Source organism: Typopeltis vanoorti, chromosome 17 (assembly GCF_054136105.1).
Source record: "Typopeltis vanoorti isolate ZY-2024b chromosome 17, IOZ_Tvanoo_1.0, whole genome shotgun sequence".
In the NCBI taxonomy this organism is placed as follows: Eukaryota; Metazoa; Arthropoda; class Arachnida; order Uropygi; family Thelyphonidae; genus Typopeltis; species Typopeltis vanoorti.
This window is the reverse complement of record NC_143565.1, coordinates 109,803,209-109,821,937: the sequence shown is the minus strand read 5'-3', so window position 1 is coordinate 109,821,937 and position 18,729 is coordinate 109,803,209. Positions and strand designations below refer to the sequence as shown.

Below are 18,729 nucleotides of genomic sequence, written 5' to 3'. Positions count from 1 at the left end.
TTATGGAAGAAACATAAGACAAGTAGTTATAATGTGTTATAACATGAGAAGTTCAAAGAGCAGGCGAGGAAGGCGACTCGCTTGAAAAGGGTAGCAAAAGTGTGGTATGAGCAGCAGTTAGCTAAAGCAGCCAAAAAAATCCTGAGGAGTTTTTTCGATATGGCCAGCAGAAAAAAGAATGATTATGGTAGAATGAGATTGATTGATGAAAATGGAGAAACAATAACCACTGTGAAGGATATAGTTGAGATATTTAATAAGCAATTTATAAAGGTATTTCATTCTTATGAATGTGACATCATGCAGAACTTAAAAGCAGTGGGAAAGAAGGAGGAGGAGCTGTTAATAAGTGAACAGGAAGTACATGAAGAATTGAATACTTATATAAATAAGGCTGTAGGACTTGATGCTATTTCACCATGTGTTTTGAGGGAATGTTCCAGAGAGTTAACAAAGCTTTTACACATCTTTTCAACATGAGTCTTTCACTGGGTTAAGTTCCAAAAGAGTGGAAAGAAGGTAAAATTGTTCCAATTCATAAGGGAGGTGATAAGATTAGGGCTTTGAATTATAGACCAGTCTGTGTGTTCTGGAGTTGTTAAAGTATTAGAGAAGTTAGAACCAAGATTCAGAATTGGGATCATAATAGAAAAATACTCTTTGGCAGTCAGCATGGATTTATTAAAGGAAGGTCATGCTTTAGCAATCTGCTTACTTTTTATAATAGTGACAAGTGCATTGGATAAGTATATTTCATATACAGTGATATATTTAGATTTTGCAAAGGTGTTTGATAAATTGCCACATAACAAGCAGGTAATTAAATTGGAATGGATGGGGCTGAACAGTAGATTAGTTCAGTGGACTGGAGATTGGCTGTCTGATAAGTATCAGCAAGTTGTCTATGGAGGAGCAATATCCCTGAAGAGGAAAGTTACTAGTGGTGTACCCCAAGGGTCTGGTTTGGGTGCATTGCTGTTTAATTTGTATGTAAATAATATTTGGAGAGGTCTGAATGGCGATATACAGTTGTTTATTTACAGATGATGCAAAGTTGGGGAGAGCTAGCAGGAGTTGAGCAGATGTTGTAGCTTTGCAAGGACTTTAATACACTGGCTGAATGGGAAAATGAGTGGGGATATCAATTCAATGTTGTTGTAAGGTTTTGAAATTTGGGAAGCAAAGATGGGATGTAGAGTACACAATCTGTGGAAATATCTTTGAAGTAGCAGAGGAGATGAGAGATCTGGGAGTGATTGTAGACAAGGACCTAAAATTTCAGGGTCATGTAATTAAAATTGTCAGGACAACACAGCAGATAATGGGAATGGTGCAGAGGGCACTGACTTGTAAAAGTAAAGATGTTATGGTTCCTTTGTATAAAGGCTTTGGTCAGGCCACATATGGATTACTGTGCATAGATCTGGTCACCTGGTTTTCAAAAATATGAAGATCTATTGGAAAAGGTTCAGAGATGATTGACTAAGGTGGTTTCTGGTCTCTGGAATGTTGGGTATAAAGACAGATTGGCAAAATACAGTTTGCAGAAACTGCATTTTGCCAACATATACACCATTAAGAGGTTATTACCAGATTAACGTCTGGAGGTTTCGCAGAGAATGGGTGAAGATAGAAAGAGAACAAGACGTCCCTGGAAGCTGTATAAAGAGAGTGTAAGGAGCAGGTTTTTTTGCATGGAAAGTGGTTGAGTGATTGGAAATGCATTGCCTGAGAGTGTGGTCAGCACAGAGACAGTGAATATATTTAAGGTGCAGTATGATAAACTGTATAACAGTGGACCTCCATGAATCTGACTCCATGGAGGTTTTTTATAATAATAATAAATCTCATCCTCTCGACTACCACTTAATTCTCCAACTACGACGCAACTACCATCAAATACATACACACACACACACACACACACACTCCTTAAATGGGGGAGGGGATGTTCAAATTTCTATGAAATGTTATTTTCGATTACATAAAATAGTTTAATGATAGCAAAATCAAATCGACTAATATGATTAATTAAAATTAACTTAAAAAGTAAACCTTTATTTTTCACTTGTTTAGAGTATAATAAATTTAGTTTAATCCTTTATCCAAGTGTGAGCAAACAAAGTTTGCACCTGAGAGTATCTTCAAGACTGGAGTAAGTTAGTTTAATCCTTTATCCAAGTGTGAGCAAACAAAGTTAAAGTACACTTGGATAAAGGATTAAACTAAATTTATTATACTCTAACCAAGTGAAAAATAAACTTTCAACATCTTTCTCTAAATCCAGAGTAATTTATTAAAAAAGAGTGGCACACCATTTGGCAACTCCTATAGATAGAGATGACTTGCTAATGCTTCTGCCTGGTATCTCCACTTGGGCCTGGCTCCCACTGAAGAGACCTCAATAAAGGTTGAAACTATTCTGGGTTGTAGCCCTTCTCTTAATGCATAACATTAGACATATCCACAAGGAGATGCATTTTGCATTATGGGAGATACTGAGATAGGAGTGTTGGTAGCTTGCTCCACCTTTGCAAGGAGTGCCCTGGTGTTGTACCCCCTTACCCCAGTCCTGAAGATACTTTCAGGCGCAAACTTTGTTTGCTCACACTTGAATAAAGGATTAAACTAAATTTATTATATTATTATAAAAAGTAAACTGTTTTGAATATTTGAATAACACAAATTAATGAAATCCTCTTATGAACAGTTCTAATGATGAAAGTACTTCTTGAAGAATCTACATGCCAAACAATTAGGTCAGTGTACATTATATTAAAAAAGCTGAAGTTTCAAGGCTATGGAAGAGAATGCCAAATATTCAACAATTAGCTGATCACAATAACTAGAATTTCAGCTAGGCTAAAATCATGGACTGCACAAAGATAGTATATGTAGATACATTATTATTATAAAAATTACATGGAATGCCATGTACAATGATAATTTTGCTAATTGTTTTTCTCAAAATTTGTTAATCTCGATTTGGTGTTTGGATCACAAAGGGATGTTCTCGTTCATTTTCTTTCACACAGCTATTTGAATATAAAATTTATTTGATGAAAAAAGCAAGTTTTGCTAATATTTATAACCTAAATTTTGACTGAATCATATGCGAAATATATTTTTCTACCACAAAAAACGGCCTTTGCACAAATACTCCGTTAGCATTACTTTAGAAGCCTGGCACAGACACCGATATTCTTATTTAAAAAAAAAGAATACCCAGAAAATTTTATCTGGATTAAATTGAAAGAAAATGCAATTAACAGACATAATATAATTGACCTTGTAGCTTTGGACATAATATAAATGGGCAATCCACTCACCCTGACCATTCAAATATCACCCATATTTTGGATTAGATTTATGCTTCATCTCGATTGTTATGTCTAACATGCATATTTGCAGAATGTAGCTGACTTGATGGGTGAAGCATAAATGCTTTTCATATTCCCCTTTGTCTGAGGGGGAGTTCTTTGAGTGGAGAGTTATTGAGTGTTAAGCTAGCCCAGGAAGGGCAGTGAGATTAGCTGGTCAGCTGAGCAAAAAATTGACTTGGTCTTTTGTATTTGTAGAATTCTGTTTCATTGTAGTCTGAAGCTTGCTTGTTCAGTGGGTTTGGAAGATTGTTTGTCTTGGTGAAGAACTTTGCTGCTAGATCATGGAGGAGGGATGCGATGTACAGAGTTTTGACTTCTCGGTGAATCTGGGAGTTTCTAATAAACCATGGGGCATCCAGAATCATTCTCAGGCATTTGTTCTGGATCCTCTGCAGTTTTTGAATATTTGTATTCGAGGTGTGGCTCCATGTAGGAGATGCATAAGTGATGACTGGGCATATTACCGTCCTGTATATGAGTAGTTAGTTCCGGATATCCAATTTACTTCTTCTGTTGATCATGGGATAGAGCTGAGCGATTGCTTTGGATATCTTCGAGCTTATGTGTTTTATATGATTGGTGAATTGGAGTTTGTCAAGCATGACACAGAGGTATTTGACTTCATTCTGCCATGGGATCTTCACACCTAGCAGGTGTATGTCTTCCTTGATCTGAAACTTCTTTTTGGCGAACAGGATGGCTGAACTCTTCAGTGGGTTTGTTTGGATCCTCCAGTCCATTAGCCATTTCTCCAATGTGTGAATATTGTTTTGGAGTCTTTTGATAACTAGTTTGGGACTGAGAGATCTTGTTAATAAAGCAGTATCATCCACATATAATGCTGTGATTGTTGAACTTAGATTTTGTGGAATATCAGCTATGTAGATAGAAAACAGCAGGGGAGCCAGAAGAGAACCCTGCAGCACATCTGCAGGATCTTGCGTCTAGTTGTTACGGTTTCATTTTTCATTTATTTTTACTTGCATGAATCTGTCTTTAAGGTAACTATGATTTTTATTAGATTAGTTGGCATGTTAAATTTGATGAGTCTGTAAAGAAGACCCAGTTGCCACACCTTGTCAAAGACCTTCACAGCGTCTATAAAGACCGCAGCTGTGTGGAGGTTCCAGTTGAAACCTGTGATGATAAATTTAACCAGTTGGTGTATCTGATGTGTGGTGCTATGGTTTTTTTCTGAATCCGAACTGCTCATTAGGGATAATACCTAGTTTATCTGTTGCTGATCGAAGCCTTGTAAGGATGACTTTTTCTGCAACCTTACCTAGGCTGGACAGTAGGCTGATAGGTCTGTAGCTTTCGGGGAGTTGAGGGTTTTTTCCAATCTTTTTGATTGGTGTGATGTCAGCCGTTTTCCATGCTAAGGGAAAATATTTGAATCTGATTATTGCATTGATAATATTGACTAGGTGCACAATGGCTTTTCTAGGTAGTAATTTGATTGTTCTGTTTGTGATTCCATCTGAACCTGGAGCCTTGTTGTTATTCAAGTGGGTTATGATATTTATAACTTCTGCTGGAGAGGTGGGTGTGATGGATTCTGTTATAACCCGCCCAACTCTGCGGTGAAACTCTCAGATTACACTGATGTTTAAATTCTCATAAAAGGGGTTACACTGAGTTTCCAAATTGTCAACCAAAGCCTCTGCTTTTTCTTGGTCAGTGTGAGCTGCTCCTTTCTTGGTCTGAATTGGGGTATGAGTTGCCTTTTAGTGCAGAGGGTTCTCAAGAATTTTCAGATGGAGTTATCCTCTGGGTTCAGATTGTTCAGTTTGGTTTCCCAATCTTGATTTCCATGTTGTTGTAGAGCTTCCCAGACTTGTCTATTTAAATTATTCAAAGTTGTTTTATCTTGTGGGGCTTTTGTGTTATGGTACCTCTTTCTGGCTCCATTTTTCAGCCTGATCAGGTCCATCATTTCCTCAGGGATCTGACCACTGGAATGAAAAACTGTGGTTTGTGTGACTGAAGTTAGTGCTTTTTTAATTTGGTAAGTGAGGTTGTTGACAGCAATATCTATCTCCTCTTTGTTATGGATAATGAGTGTTGGGCCAATGTGGTCTGAGAGAGTTTTGGAGAGCTTTTCCCATGATATGAAGGAGTGCAGAGGAGAAAATTGTTCTTGTGTACCAAGCTCGAGCAGAATAGGGTTGCGATCAGATAATTCATCTAGCGTTTCCAGTTGGTATTGGTATCTGATGTTTCTAAGGGCCACAATGTCCAGTACGTCTGACCTTCCATTTGGACTGTGATGAGTGGACTCTGTGGGTCTGGCTATAACAACAGAATTTTGCGTTGAGTAATGGTTTAGGGTGTGGCCTTTGTCATTGAGTGTGGAGCTATACCAAGCTGTATGCTTGGCATTGAAATCTCCAGCCATGATGATGGAGTCTGTGGAGCCGAGAATGGAGTCCAAGTCAGATACCAGTAATGAAATGTTGGGTGGGTTGTATACTGCATAGATTTTGATACTGCCAGCATTGTTTGTATGGACTTCAATGCCTGTTATCTCTAGGTTCTTGATTTGTGGATTGAACAGTACATTGTGGCTCATGTAGTTTTTAATAAATATGGCTGTGCCTCCTCCATTGGCAGTGAGTCTGTCTATTTTGCACATTGCATAGTTCCATAATTTAGAATTATTAGCTAGTCTGAGATGCATTTCATTTACTAGAATTATATCAGGAATATATCTGTGAGTGAACTCTTGTAGTTCAAGGATTTTGTTCGATCTATTTGCATTCCATGCAGTTATGGTAAGGGAGTTAGGCTTATATTTCTTATTGCTCATGATTGAGGGCTGTCAGAATGGAATGGGTACCTTGAAGGAATTTCTTCATGGAGGATGGTGTAGGATTTGTTATGCTGCTGAATTCCTGAAGCATGGTAGCTAGTAAGGCAGTTAAAACTGATGTAAGGTAGGAGTTTGTAAATTCATTGGAGGAAGTATTCTTGGATCGTGCAGCCTTGGCATATGTTTTGGTCCTGGTTTCAGGTTGATTTCCTGTCTGAGCTGTCAAGGTGGAGGTTATTTGAACTGGATGGCAATCTGCACAGTGGCTCAGAATGTCACTGCTGGGTGATGAATGAGCAGTTTTGGGAGACCCATGGTTCTTTAGGTGTGCTATGCATCCTTTCTAGTTGGCGGAGCGACAGTTTGTGCACTTAGCTGCCATAGATCTTGGCTTGGTGCATATGATGGTGTGGTGGCCTTCACCGTTTTTTTAACACTTTCATTGCCAAGCTGAAAATTGGAATTTCGTGTGGTGGCCAAATTTTTTTTTTATTTAGTTAGCAACGTCCACGCGATAACGCGTGGTCGGCCGTTTGGTGAGCGCTGGTATCGGTGATTGGCAATGAACGTGTTAAGCACCTGAAGTTGGCCTGGCATAGCTTTTGGGCATGCCCAAACTGCTGACATCAGTGGCACTGTCCTGACACTCTTTCTTAGAAGTTCTGTAGTAATTCTGAGGCCGCAGACAGCTCATTTATTTTCTTCTGGATGTTATCAATCTCCCCAAGTACTAAAGGCATTGGCCTTTTATCAGACCTGAGCATCCTACTTACTTTGATTGGGGTCAGGCTCTGGTTGCTTAAATCGGCTGAGATTTCTTCTGGAGTGATTCATTCTACGACTCCACATCTTACCACCTTTAAGGTCTTTTCACTCGGTAAAGCAAATGTATGGTAAGGAAGATTTTTGGTGTCCAGTAGCCTTGTCATCTACCTATAGTCAGTGATGGTGGCTGGCTAGATTTTGACTCCCTCATCTGAGTTTTTTGCCCAGGAGTATGTGATGTTTTGCTCCCTGAGGGCTGATATGACAGAAATCCATTTCTCCTTGTCCTGTACAATAACTGTGGGGGACCTTCTCCAAGTTTTTCGGTGCGTCCTGTGTGGGTAGGTCATCCACCATAAGATCGTCTGCAGTTCTCCGTTTGTTGGAGTGCTCTTCTTGTGAATTGTTATGACGGGGTTTTTTAAATAGTGGAACAGGTTATGAATTCCCCTTGGGTTTCTTCATCCTCTACTTCTGGATCATGTTTGGGCGTACAGGTTTAAATAACCCGGCCATTCAGTCTCAAACTTTGCCATGATAAGTTTTAAAACTACTTCTGACTCCTTGTTTAGAGTCTTAATCTGTTCCTTGATACCTTCCATACCAATCGGGAGTCTCCTGGAGTTATGTAAAGGCTACGAAAAAAAACCTCAACAACGTGGGGCAATGAGCCTACGATTCAGTTGCTTTTAGTAATTAATCAACAATGGCGATTAGGCCTATCGATCGCCTAATTACAGTCCACTTACCTGTGATGCAACTTGCTATTCTTGTATATAATTTAAAAACTATAATCGCGTCTCTGCTAGTTAATCTACCAGCTACACTACAAAACCAAGATTTTCACATCATACTTGCATTACAATAGTAGTCGACTTTAAATATCCTCAATCAATCACCTCCTAATCACAATACTTTTTTCAACATGCATATTGATACATGCATCAAAGCAAAATATTACCAAACACATCACTACCGTCATAGGTCTTGGGACCCCTCGTGTGTGGGAGTGACAATAGATAAAAAAAATAAAATGAAATTTTAAAAATTCCTTCCTGTAAATTTGCCAGGTATGATTAAGAACAATTATGTTTGAATAAGTTCAACGAAACGATAACCTTACTTCACGAAGCGAATTACACTGGCCAACAAAAATTCTGCTGATTATAATCTGACACTTGTTTTTTTTACTAATTTCGGTGCGCTGATTTCAAATATCAAACCCATTTTTCTCTATCACGTGAGGTTTTAGCTCTATGGAATTTTCTTTTTGCTAATTTGTAAGTTTTTGATAGTTTTAAGGAGGCAGTACTATTTAGAGGATAAAAAAAAAATCGATTTTTTAATATTCTTTAATGAAAGTATGTACTTTTAAAAATCTGTTCCTAACTTTTTATCAATAATTTCGAAAAATTCCCGAAGATATAGCCTATTATTCAAAACGTCGCGCAGATCAGAATCGGAGCGCTCACCGCTCTCGCTTGTTAGTAAACGAATAAATACGTAAAAACCTGCAACGTCACGTACTGGCGCTTTGAATGCGAGAGAGGCGATAACCGACCTAATACATTTAGGTGATGAAAAGTAGGCGATGACAACTGCCTAAAACAAATGAATGTTGTTATTATTATTATTATTATTATTATTATTATTCCTGATACCTCCAAGGAGTCCGAAGACTCATCGCGGGAGGACATCTTCAACTATCTCTACACCTTACCTCTACTACGAATCAACGCCATCTACCGCCCACCTCCAACACCACCACAACTAGTAATTTTTGTCTGTAAATTGCGTGTGTTCTGAAGGGCCGATTTGTATGTATGCGGGATGAAAAACCCGAGTTTCCGGGAGAAAAAACCCTGCTACCTCCGTATGAGATCGGCTAACTCACCATCGATTGAAATCGACCAGATAAAGATTCCTCCCGTCGCGACGAGAATCGAACTTAGGCCTATTCCAATCGAAGGGCGCAACGTACCGTCGTTCTTCCAATTGCGCTACGGAGGCGCTTCATATAAAATCAATCGACCGCATCTCACGGTCGATTGATTCCTTCGCCCCCTTATATGCGTCATAGCGGACAAAGAACGATCGAAATCAGTCAGTCAATCGTTAATCGATCGTGAAAGTATGATGAGCGCTTATAACGTTTCAATAAAGCCTCTAGTTTGTTTTTTTTTTCTCGTTATCAAAAATATCAAAAACTTACAAATTAGCAAAAAGAAAATGCCATAGAGGAAAAATCTGACGTGAGAGAGAAAAATGGGTTTGATATTTGAAATCAGCGCACCCAAATTAGTAAAAAACAAGTCTCATCTAAAAGTCAGCAAAAATTGTGTTGGACAGTGTTATTATTAAGTTCCGAATGATTTGATTTATACTGCTTAAAAAAAGCATTGAAAATTGTAGTTATATAAGTTAAAATCAAAGAAAAGTACGCACATACCTAAATATACCGAAGACATTTTGGTAGGCACGATTTCATCCAAGTAAGTACACCCCAGAGTGTAAAGGGGTGATGCGCCTGCCCCATGAAGCAACTGACCTAAGATGAAAACATATTTGTAATTCGACAAAGAAGAAGTGTTAAGTCCACATTCTCTAGTGTTATTAGGGTTACATCCACGTTCTTCTTCAAGACTGAAGGAGTAGCGTCCTGCTGTAAAATATGGCAGGGAAAAAACCAATGAGCCAGCAGCCATCAAGACAAAACCACTTCCAATAAACAAAGGTTTACTTCTGGAGCCACCAAAATAGCTAACGGGAATGAGACACAGAAAGGATGCGATGTCATAACTACCTGCGATAAGACCAGATTCAGTACTCCTCAGTTGGTACCTCCGCTCAATGGACGTAATCACCACATTAATAAAACCATTCACTATCAATCCTTGCAATGCTCCAGCCCAACATAACCAAAACAAGACCCACCGAGGGGTACGGAAACGTTGAAGATATGAGGGTCGAAGACGACCCCATCCACAAGTTCCACCTGTATCATCATCGTCTTCATGTCCACTGTCGTTAAAAGCATTGCGAACTTGTCTATTTGCACAATCTGGAACTTCCACACAAGGGTTTTTTACGCACAAAACTGGATCTACAGACGTTGCCGTGTGGACGGAAGATGGCACTAAGGGATCCCGACTCTGTGATCCTATCATATTGTCTCCACTGCAGCTTCCCACTGTGGAGTCGCTGCTTCCATGGGACAAAGGACCATCTACTCCTGGGACGGTCATGGTAATGGATGGAACCTTTAAGGGAAAAAAGATGGCAGGAAATCATACGTCAGTTTGGAATGTCATCAGGAAACTTTTATCTTCTCTTGACATCTGCAAAAGAGGAAATGCTGTAAGAACAAAGTAACTTACTCCATGAGTAACTTAAATACTTCATGCTAATTATCCGAAGTATTTGCATTTCATCTATAATAATATATAAAAAATAAAATAAGGTACTGAAAACTCATTTTATACAAACACAAAAAACCAGTCGGTTCGCATTAACGGTACTATATAGCCTAGTAGTATATTAGCTACATGGATGAATCAGAAACACATGGGTGGATCAAGCTAGGAATCTTATTTTCGAGTTTATCACCAGGTGATAAAAATCATCTACCACAAGGTCTTTTAGGATGATAAAGGAAAGCTCGATTCTTAAGGTATTAGTACATAATTCGATATAAATTTGTTGTACACTATTTCTTTATTATTGTCCACTGTTGGTGGCTAGAAGTTTAGTTTACAAACTTCTTTTATTAAAAAATAAATAAATAAAAAACCTGGTAATACAATATGATTTGGCAGAAAAGTCACTGAACATTTGTCATTAAAAGGAAACATTTGTCTCTTTTAAATAGAAGGAAAACACTGGGTTTTAATTTAATGGAATACTTAGTAACTTATTACACAAACACCTTCTGAAATACTCATCGAGGGAAACAACAGTATTCTGCAATTTAACAGATGCCTATCACACACCTTAAATTGATTCAATGTTTATGCACTCACCATCTCATTCGACAAAGCCTTCACTCACCCACCACTACTTGTAAGAAAGTCACGTCTCATTCAATTGCAATTGGAAGAACAACGATACATTGCGCCCTTCGATTGGAATAGGCCTAAGTTCGATTCTCGTCGCTGAAATGTGTATAGACGTTCACCAACACTGCTGGTGTTCTTAGATGTTTTAAAATAAAGTGAAAGAATAGTGATGTCCAGTTTCGTAGAGGGCTATTAGAAAGTGGTTATGATGCCTTTGTAGTAGAGAGGTCGCAATCAAGAGAACTGTCCTTTTGTGGATAACATTAAGCATTCTTAGGGAGTATTTTAGTTCGCTATCTTAATTATGAGAACAGTAATATAAGGTTGGACTGAATGATTTATACAGCGATAGTAGTGGTATCTTAAATGTTAAAAGCATGAGTGTTCCGGAGGTAGAAGAGGCTATGAATCTGATTGTGTCTTTGCCAGGAAGAGGTGGAGATGTAAATAGTTCCAGGAAGAGAAATCAGAACGTGTCTGGAGATCCTGGGATTATCAAAACCAAGAGGCGAGTTGAAATTTTTCTTGCGAGAAATAAGGCAGACTGTGTATGGGCAGAACTAAAGTTCGCAGGATTGTTCTAGGGACCACTACGAAGCTTATGTACTGTCATCAGCAAAATTATGAATAAGTTCTACAATTACTGAAGTAATTTATTTATAGAAGGAAAAGCATGACTGAAAATATGGAGTCCAGGGGATAACACTATGTATTCTACATTCTGCGGAAAATATGAAGAGTGGAAAACATTCATCATAACGCATTCAACAGAGATGAAAGGCGACGCAGATATTAAGGTTGGAAGAAACAACACAGTAGTAAGATCTTTAATCAAAATCAGTATATGATTCCTACGATGGAAGAAACTCGCAAGTTCATCTTATTTGAATAAATATAATTCAACTATTTTGTTGAACTACATGTTTCCGAAGCGGGAAGCTATTCGGACATGAAAAGTTGAAAAAGAAAAAAAAATAATTAAGAATTGAGGAACAGTATAGACGGAATTTCCACATGAACTACTTTTGTATTTTCCGCGATAAAGCGCTATCAAAAGTAAGATATTTATAAACCATATTGCTGACACTACACAGGCCTACGTTACAGTAACCTAGAAATCAGCTGTAGCCAGACATCTCGGGATACGATATAGCCATTCTGTCTACATGGATAGATACTAAAAAGTTGAAGATGAAGTACAAAAGTCAGCAGAAATGAATTATGGCAGGCAATTTAACCAACAAAGTTTGTTATCTAGAAATTATTAGGTATATTTTCTCACTTACTGGGATTTATTACTGTATTTAGATATAAATCAGTACAGAAGTTACAAGCGAAGTTGACAAATTATATCATGGAACGAGGAAAGTCCAGATTTCAAAGCAGATCTTGAAACTTAACCCTTGATAAAAATAACTGTTATAGTTAACTACTAACACAAAAATGTCTGTTTAGAGCGCAAGTTGTTTATGTGAAGATATTTTTGCTCCGGTAGCGATATTTAGGGAAGGGAAACGGCTGAGATTGTGTTGCAAAATATCAATCATCACATACATTATATACAGACAAAATAATAAACTTTAATCCCATTACGGTATCTCCCTATTTCTTTAAATGAATAAAATCATGGATTTGAAGTTATTAAATAAGGTTATTAACATCTGATCTGTAAACCCAATACTAACAAGTTGCTTTCGGGAGAGGGATACTAAACAAAACACGCTGTCACGCTCCAGTATATCGATTCATAGTTGATGACAATGTTATTACATGACACCTCCACGAAGCCCATAAACTCATTGCCAGAGACCCACTAATATTCACTAAGAACTAATTATCATTCCTAAATACTTGTCACACTTCACTTTGAACTTATTCGCTATACTATTTCAGAGATGATCTAGTTTTCCCCAGGCTAGACATGTATAAAAAAATTTCCTCTATAACAGTCCTACTAAAAAGGGCTGCGATGTCTCAACCATATCCTACAAACACTTTTCTGCCTATCAACCAATTTCTCTCTCACAAATTTCCAACTCTCCTAATTGGGGCATTCCGCCACTCGCCTTTGATTTCTTCCATGCCCAAGGTTAATCAAGCTTTATACAGAAGTATAATAACTGATTTATATCTACTTATCAGCGTGTTCAATAATCAGGTAATCCTATGTGATATTTGAGTCACTTTGTGCAATATGACTATTGAACTTACTGTCCAGTACCATCTCCAATCCCTAGCTTCATTAATTTCCGACAGTCCAATTCCGTCAATGTACTACACAGCTGTAAACATTTCATTTCAATGTGAAGTGAGTTTGAGGGAAGATTGGGTAAGAGAGGCGGCCTACACCTGAATGCGTTTGGTATCAGGATTGTTGAAAAACTAATAACTGGTATGAGACCTAACACAGAGTCAGGGAAACTAAATTATAATAGGAGGCATGTTGAGATCATGAGTGTAAGAGCAACAATGTTATATAACACTGGTAATGATGGGAATGGGCATTATGATGAAAACTATCACGAGGAGAAAACGATTTCGAATTTATGTTCGTCCAGTTCGCACCCATCAAAGGTGTGCAAAGAATGCCACGTGTACAAGGCACTCCTAGAGAAGAAGAGACTGCAGAGATTAGTAACCAGGAGAAAGTCGGATTTACAATATCGCAAATGTGTAAATTAAATAGCAGTGGCTATCAAAAGGACGGCTGTTTGCCGTCCTTCTGATGAAGTTTAATCAGAAACAAAATTTCTTCCTCAAAGCAACCACAAATTCCAAGTCGTTTATGTACTCAAGAATTTCGGAAACCATGAAAAAGATAGGTAATAAATTATTTTTTTGATCAATGGGAACCCTAAGTCCAATTTTTCAATAAAATACAGACATGCTTAAAAAAATTTCTCACTGATAAATCTAAAGAGAAATATTTCCGCTTCCATATGAAAACATCTTATGCCCCTTTAATAATAATTAAAAAAAAAAAAAGCTATAAAAATTTTCCTCTGGAACTAAGAAGGTAAATAGAACCAATTTTTACGACCAAAGTGTATCGTCACCATTAACGAAGAGAACGCCTCGATATCACATTCGAGACAGTTGCAATTTGATTGAAAAGATTTCAGCCGAACTTCATCTAAGAAGCGACTTTTCAGCTGAAAGCGAATTAGCAAACCTCATAGGAAGGTGGTAGGATTGTACCTCTGGCAGAACAGACAAACCGACTGGAGAACACAAGCAGTTAACTAACAATTCACTGGCATCCATAGCCTTACCAAACTAAACTGACCAACAGAAGTAAAGCAATGAAGCGAACCTGGAAGGAAATTAAAACCGACTCAACTGTCCTCTCAGTCTCCAAAAGAGAAGACTAAAACAGCCACGCCTACCTCCCAATGGGAAAGAATGAAAGGCTTTACGCAGATTTTTATTTTTTTGAAAAACAGGCAGACGATGGCATTCCCGCAGAAGGAAGACACTATGGTTTGAGGATGATCTGCAGTAAGCACAATTACGAAAAATCATAGCCAAATAAGCACCTCCGTAGCACAATTGGAAGAACGACGGTACATTGCGCCCTTCGATTGGAATAGGCCTAAGTTCGATTCTCGTCGCGACGGGAGGAATCTTTATGTGGACGATTTCAATCGAAGGTGAGTTAGACGATCTCATACGGAGGTAGCAGCGTTTTTTCTCCCGGAAACTCGGGTTTTTCATCCCGCATACAAACAAATCGGCCCTTCTGAACACACGCAATTTACAGACAAAAAATACTAGTTGTGGTGGTGGGAGATAGATGGCATTGATGGAGATGATTCGTAGTAGAGGTTCGGTGTAGTGGTTGAGACAGTTGTAGGTGTCCTCCCGCGATGACTCTTCGGACTCCTTGGAGGTGTCAGGAATAATAATAAATTATTTTATTTTAACAATCTGCATTTTTGGATGAATTGAGATTCTGGTCGGAATTACATGGCATTGACCTAAGATGTTGTAATTCTTCTTGGAAAGAGTGAATTCCATAAACATTTCTTCGGTTCCTTTAAAATTGCATATCAGAATGTTAAGTAGAATTATCAGAAATATTGTGGAGTAGAAAAACACGTTACTCAGGTTTAACCAAGTATCGTGCACATGTATACTCTGCAAAAGTACTGTGCCCTTCCGCTGAAAAGAAGTCCTAGATATTTAAATAGAATTTCTTTATGCAATCTATATGGAGTACTTTAACAGCCATATTTTAATTACGACTTTAATTGCGCTGAATAAACTTCACATTAATGGCTATGCAGTTAACTTAATAGGCGAAACGGTTCCGAGCAACTGATCGCAGCTGGCACCGGTGTTCATGCTCTAATTGCTTAACCGGAACTTCTCCATTACCTACAGCCAGTCGAAAAAGGTTTAAATTCTAGCGACAGTCAAGGTTATTGCAGATTGTCTTTCAAATTGATCTACGTTTCATATTTTAAACATAAATATACAGCAAGACATGTATAAACACCATAGAAGCTGCAAATCCTCTTTATATTCAAAACAGTAACGAGAAAAATGTTTTTTCCTTTCTCTACCCAACGTAGAAAGGATGACTGATATGCACATCGATCATTACTATACTCCAACAGTTAAGCTTGTATTATTTTTGCTGTCTAAAAGAATCGATTATCTTTATCCCTTTCCACTGGTACACACGTAAATTCTACTTCAAGGCTCTTCCACTCTAGAAAAGGTAATTACAAAGTGGCAGACAATTACAAACAGATATAAACTCCTCTAGAGAAATATTCTATACCAACCGAAAAGTTAAGATTTAAAGAATATTTCAAAAATGTTAAAGTATGAAGTAACACAACGGAAATGAGGTGCAAAGTATTTTTAATTATATGATTGCTATATATATTATATAAAATATTACTTCTTACGAGATACTATATATATAAACAATAATTAGTTTACATTGAGCGCGCGCATACACAGAGAGAGATACTATCAGGTTTAAATGGAACGATCTGCGAGATGATACCCATGCATGATTCCATTGTGAATCCTAACACTCGACTCCATCAGCATTCACTGGCACTTTTTTCCTATTTCATATATTTTGAGCTCGCTGGAATCTCTCCATGTGTAAAGAGATTCTCTGTTCCTTTTTCGTCCAGTGTGACTAGAGGAAGAAGTAACTGTAGCAGGTTCCGCATCCACATCTTTGTACCTAAGTGATATTTCAATTACATACTGCTTTGTTCGAAATTTAGTTGATATCGATAAAGAAAAAAGTTGTCAGAAATGTTATAGAAATCAATGCTTTGTAATATTGGTTTCTCTGCTGAAATTAAATCTCTTCAAATTAATCAACAGAAGTTGATTTGAATTATTAAATGAATTCAAATCAACGAGTCGATTTGAATATGCAGTTTTAATTACAAAATGAATATAATTCAGTTGCCTTGATTTTCCGAAAAATATATAGGAATGTATTAAAACATTACTGAAATTGAAATTAATAAAAAAGAAGGTTTACCTTTTCTTTTAAAAATCAACAGAAGACAGCTTGCAATAAAATATGAGTATCCAGTCAACTTGCAATCGAACCTCTAATTCGTAAAAATCAGGATTATCACAAACCACCACTGGACACTAACAAATATATACGTCTGTATGCTGTATTTACTGTCTAAACACACTTTGAAAATGTCTCTGCACGCAGTCATTTAGTATTAGTCAAGTATGGGCTTACGATGACGTCAGAATATGAGTTGCTGTAAAATCCCTTAATCACCATATCATGGTTACCTCAACGCAGGATCACTGCTAAGCCAAAGATTTTATTACTCGAATATCTTGTTGATTACAGCGAGCGAAACTCTGCTGTACTTAACTGCTCACTTTTTCCTCAACTGAAAGATTGTATACTCCGAATGGATATGTAGGTCAGCCCATATTTTACAGTAATATTTAGATAGTTTTGCTCGTTTGGTTTGGAAACATCAAAATCATTTGGTCAGACTTCTACAGAAGTAGAACCCAACTGAGCAATGTCATAGCTTTAAATATTCTGATATATCCATTGCTTTAAAAGAACAAGGCGGCAATTTTATCATCTTATGGGAGATGAGTTTCTCATAAGAGAAAAACCATTCAAGTTCCAAACCGGCCTTGTTTCCTTGAAGTTTTTTTATTTCGTTGCCTAGCACTCCAGATGTCAACTAATTTAATTTACAGATCGATATTTGCACTTTATCGAAATAAATTAGAACGATCTCACTTCTCATTTTTCGAGAGGTGTGCTAAATCAAGTAGTATCTAGAATTTCATATGTTGCCAAGGAGATCAGCACTTTTTTTTTTTTTTTAATACTGTATACTAAAACATTTCGGACTACTTGCCAACACTTCAAGAAGGAAACGGTAGTATTGACGTTATTCAACGTGCGTGCTTCATTTTGTGTAATTGCGACTTTCAGAAGTTGTTTCCAAGGGCATATCTCTCCCTAATGAACTGTGAGCAAACTGGTTGCTTAGCAACCATATGTGATGGTTAAAGGGAAATGGGGAAAAGCGAATCAAATCTTTGTTTTCAGTTTTGGCTGCTGAAGTGAACCCCTTCATTCATAATAAGGGGAAAGGGGAAATTTTACGGTGCGCGTAACATCCTGTGACAGCCTGTCAGTGTCACAATAACGATACAAAGTCGTTTCCAAGGTAGCAGAGTTTGCTTCGTATTAATGCTCGCGCGAAGAAACTTTTGAACGCAGAGAGCCCATGTGGGAAGCTGGCATTGTAAGGGACGACACAACCTGATTTGCTACATTCTCTTTACAATTCGTCACAATGGATAAAGAGGCGCAGATATAACAGCGACTAGTTATGACCGTGCTCTTAGCAAGGAAATGATGGGCGTTCTCTTCGACTAACCCTTCATGCATTTTCTGTATAGGCTTCAGTAAACCTTTTATCCTGAATTCGACAAGCTATAATATTTTCACTGAAGAAACAGGAAGTTGCAAAATACGGATTTTGAATTTAAAAGTAAATCGGAAACTTTTTTTTTTTTTACTTAATACTAAAATTAAACTGTCACAAGGACGAGATATTTGCTCTGCTGATAAAACCTGGCGTTCTGAATCCCAGGTATAAGAATTTCTCAACTGAAAACAAATCGGCCAGTCTCATGTGGCAGTAGTAGGGTTTTTTTATCAAGCGAACCAGTCAAAAAAATGCACGCAATTAATAGATACACTGGATTCAGTCTCAGTTACTTCAATTGCAATTTACACCCTCTGTCCAAAAAAAGAAACCTAACTTCTCGAAAATAGAAGAAACTAGTGGCGCCACCTGTTGTATCTTTTTGTTTGTCTCCACTCAGCACTCTGTTTCGGACTCATACTTAAAACACCACGTTTCGTCACCAGTAACGATTGTTTCAAGGAAGTTTGAGAGTTCTTACGAGCCGTTTTAATGAGGTCATTCAATTCGATACATTTTTTGGTCGTCAGTCAACTTGTGGGGAACAAACCGCGAATTCACTTTACGAAGGCCCAAACTCTCGGTCAAAATGTTGTGTACAGTTGATTTTGGAATCCCCAATTCATCTTCAATCAATCTCACGGACGATTTCGGGTTTTCTTTGCTGAAATCACGCACTTTTGGGATGTTAACTTCGCTCAGTCCAGTTTTTGGACGGCCCGGCTTTTCGTCGTCCTCCAGCGTCTGACGACCAC

The 18,729-nt window shown here is 37.8% G+C and overlaps 1 protein-coding gene across 11 annotated transcripts in view; it reads right to left on the bottom strand.

Annotated features, from left to right (window-relative positions):
• LOC150097772 (solute carrier organic anion transporter family member 4A1-like) overlaps positions 1–18,729 on the bottom strand; it is a 203,541-nt gene that overhangs the window by 96,493 nt on the left and 88,319 nt on the right. For 10 of the 11 annotated variants that reach the window (XM_090407739.1, XM_090407747.1, XM_090407744.1 and 7 more), the window contains one exon: positions 9,410–10,298. In XM_090407739.1, the coding sequence (XP_090263865.1) occupies positions 9,410–10,205 (796 nt within the window). In that variant the 5' untranslated portion in view covers positions 10,206–10,298. Of the gene's footprint in view, positions 1–9,409; positions 10,299–16,530; positions 16,639–18,729 lie in introns of those variants that run through there. The other variant, XM_090407745.1, reaches the window with a different exon arrangement.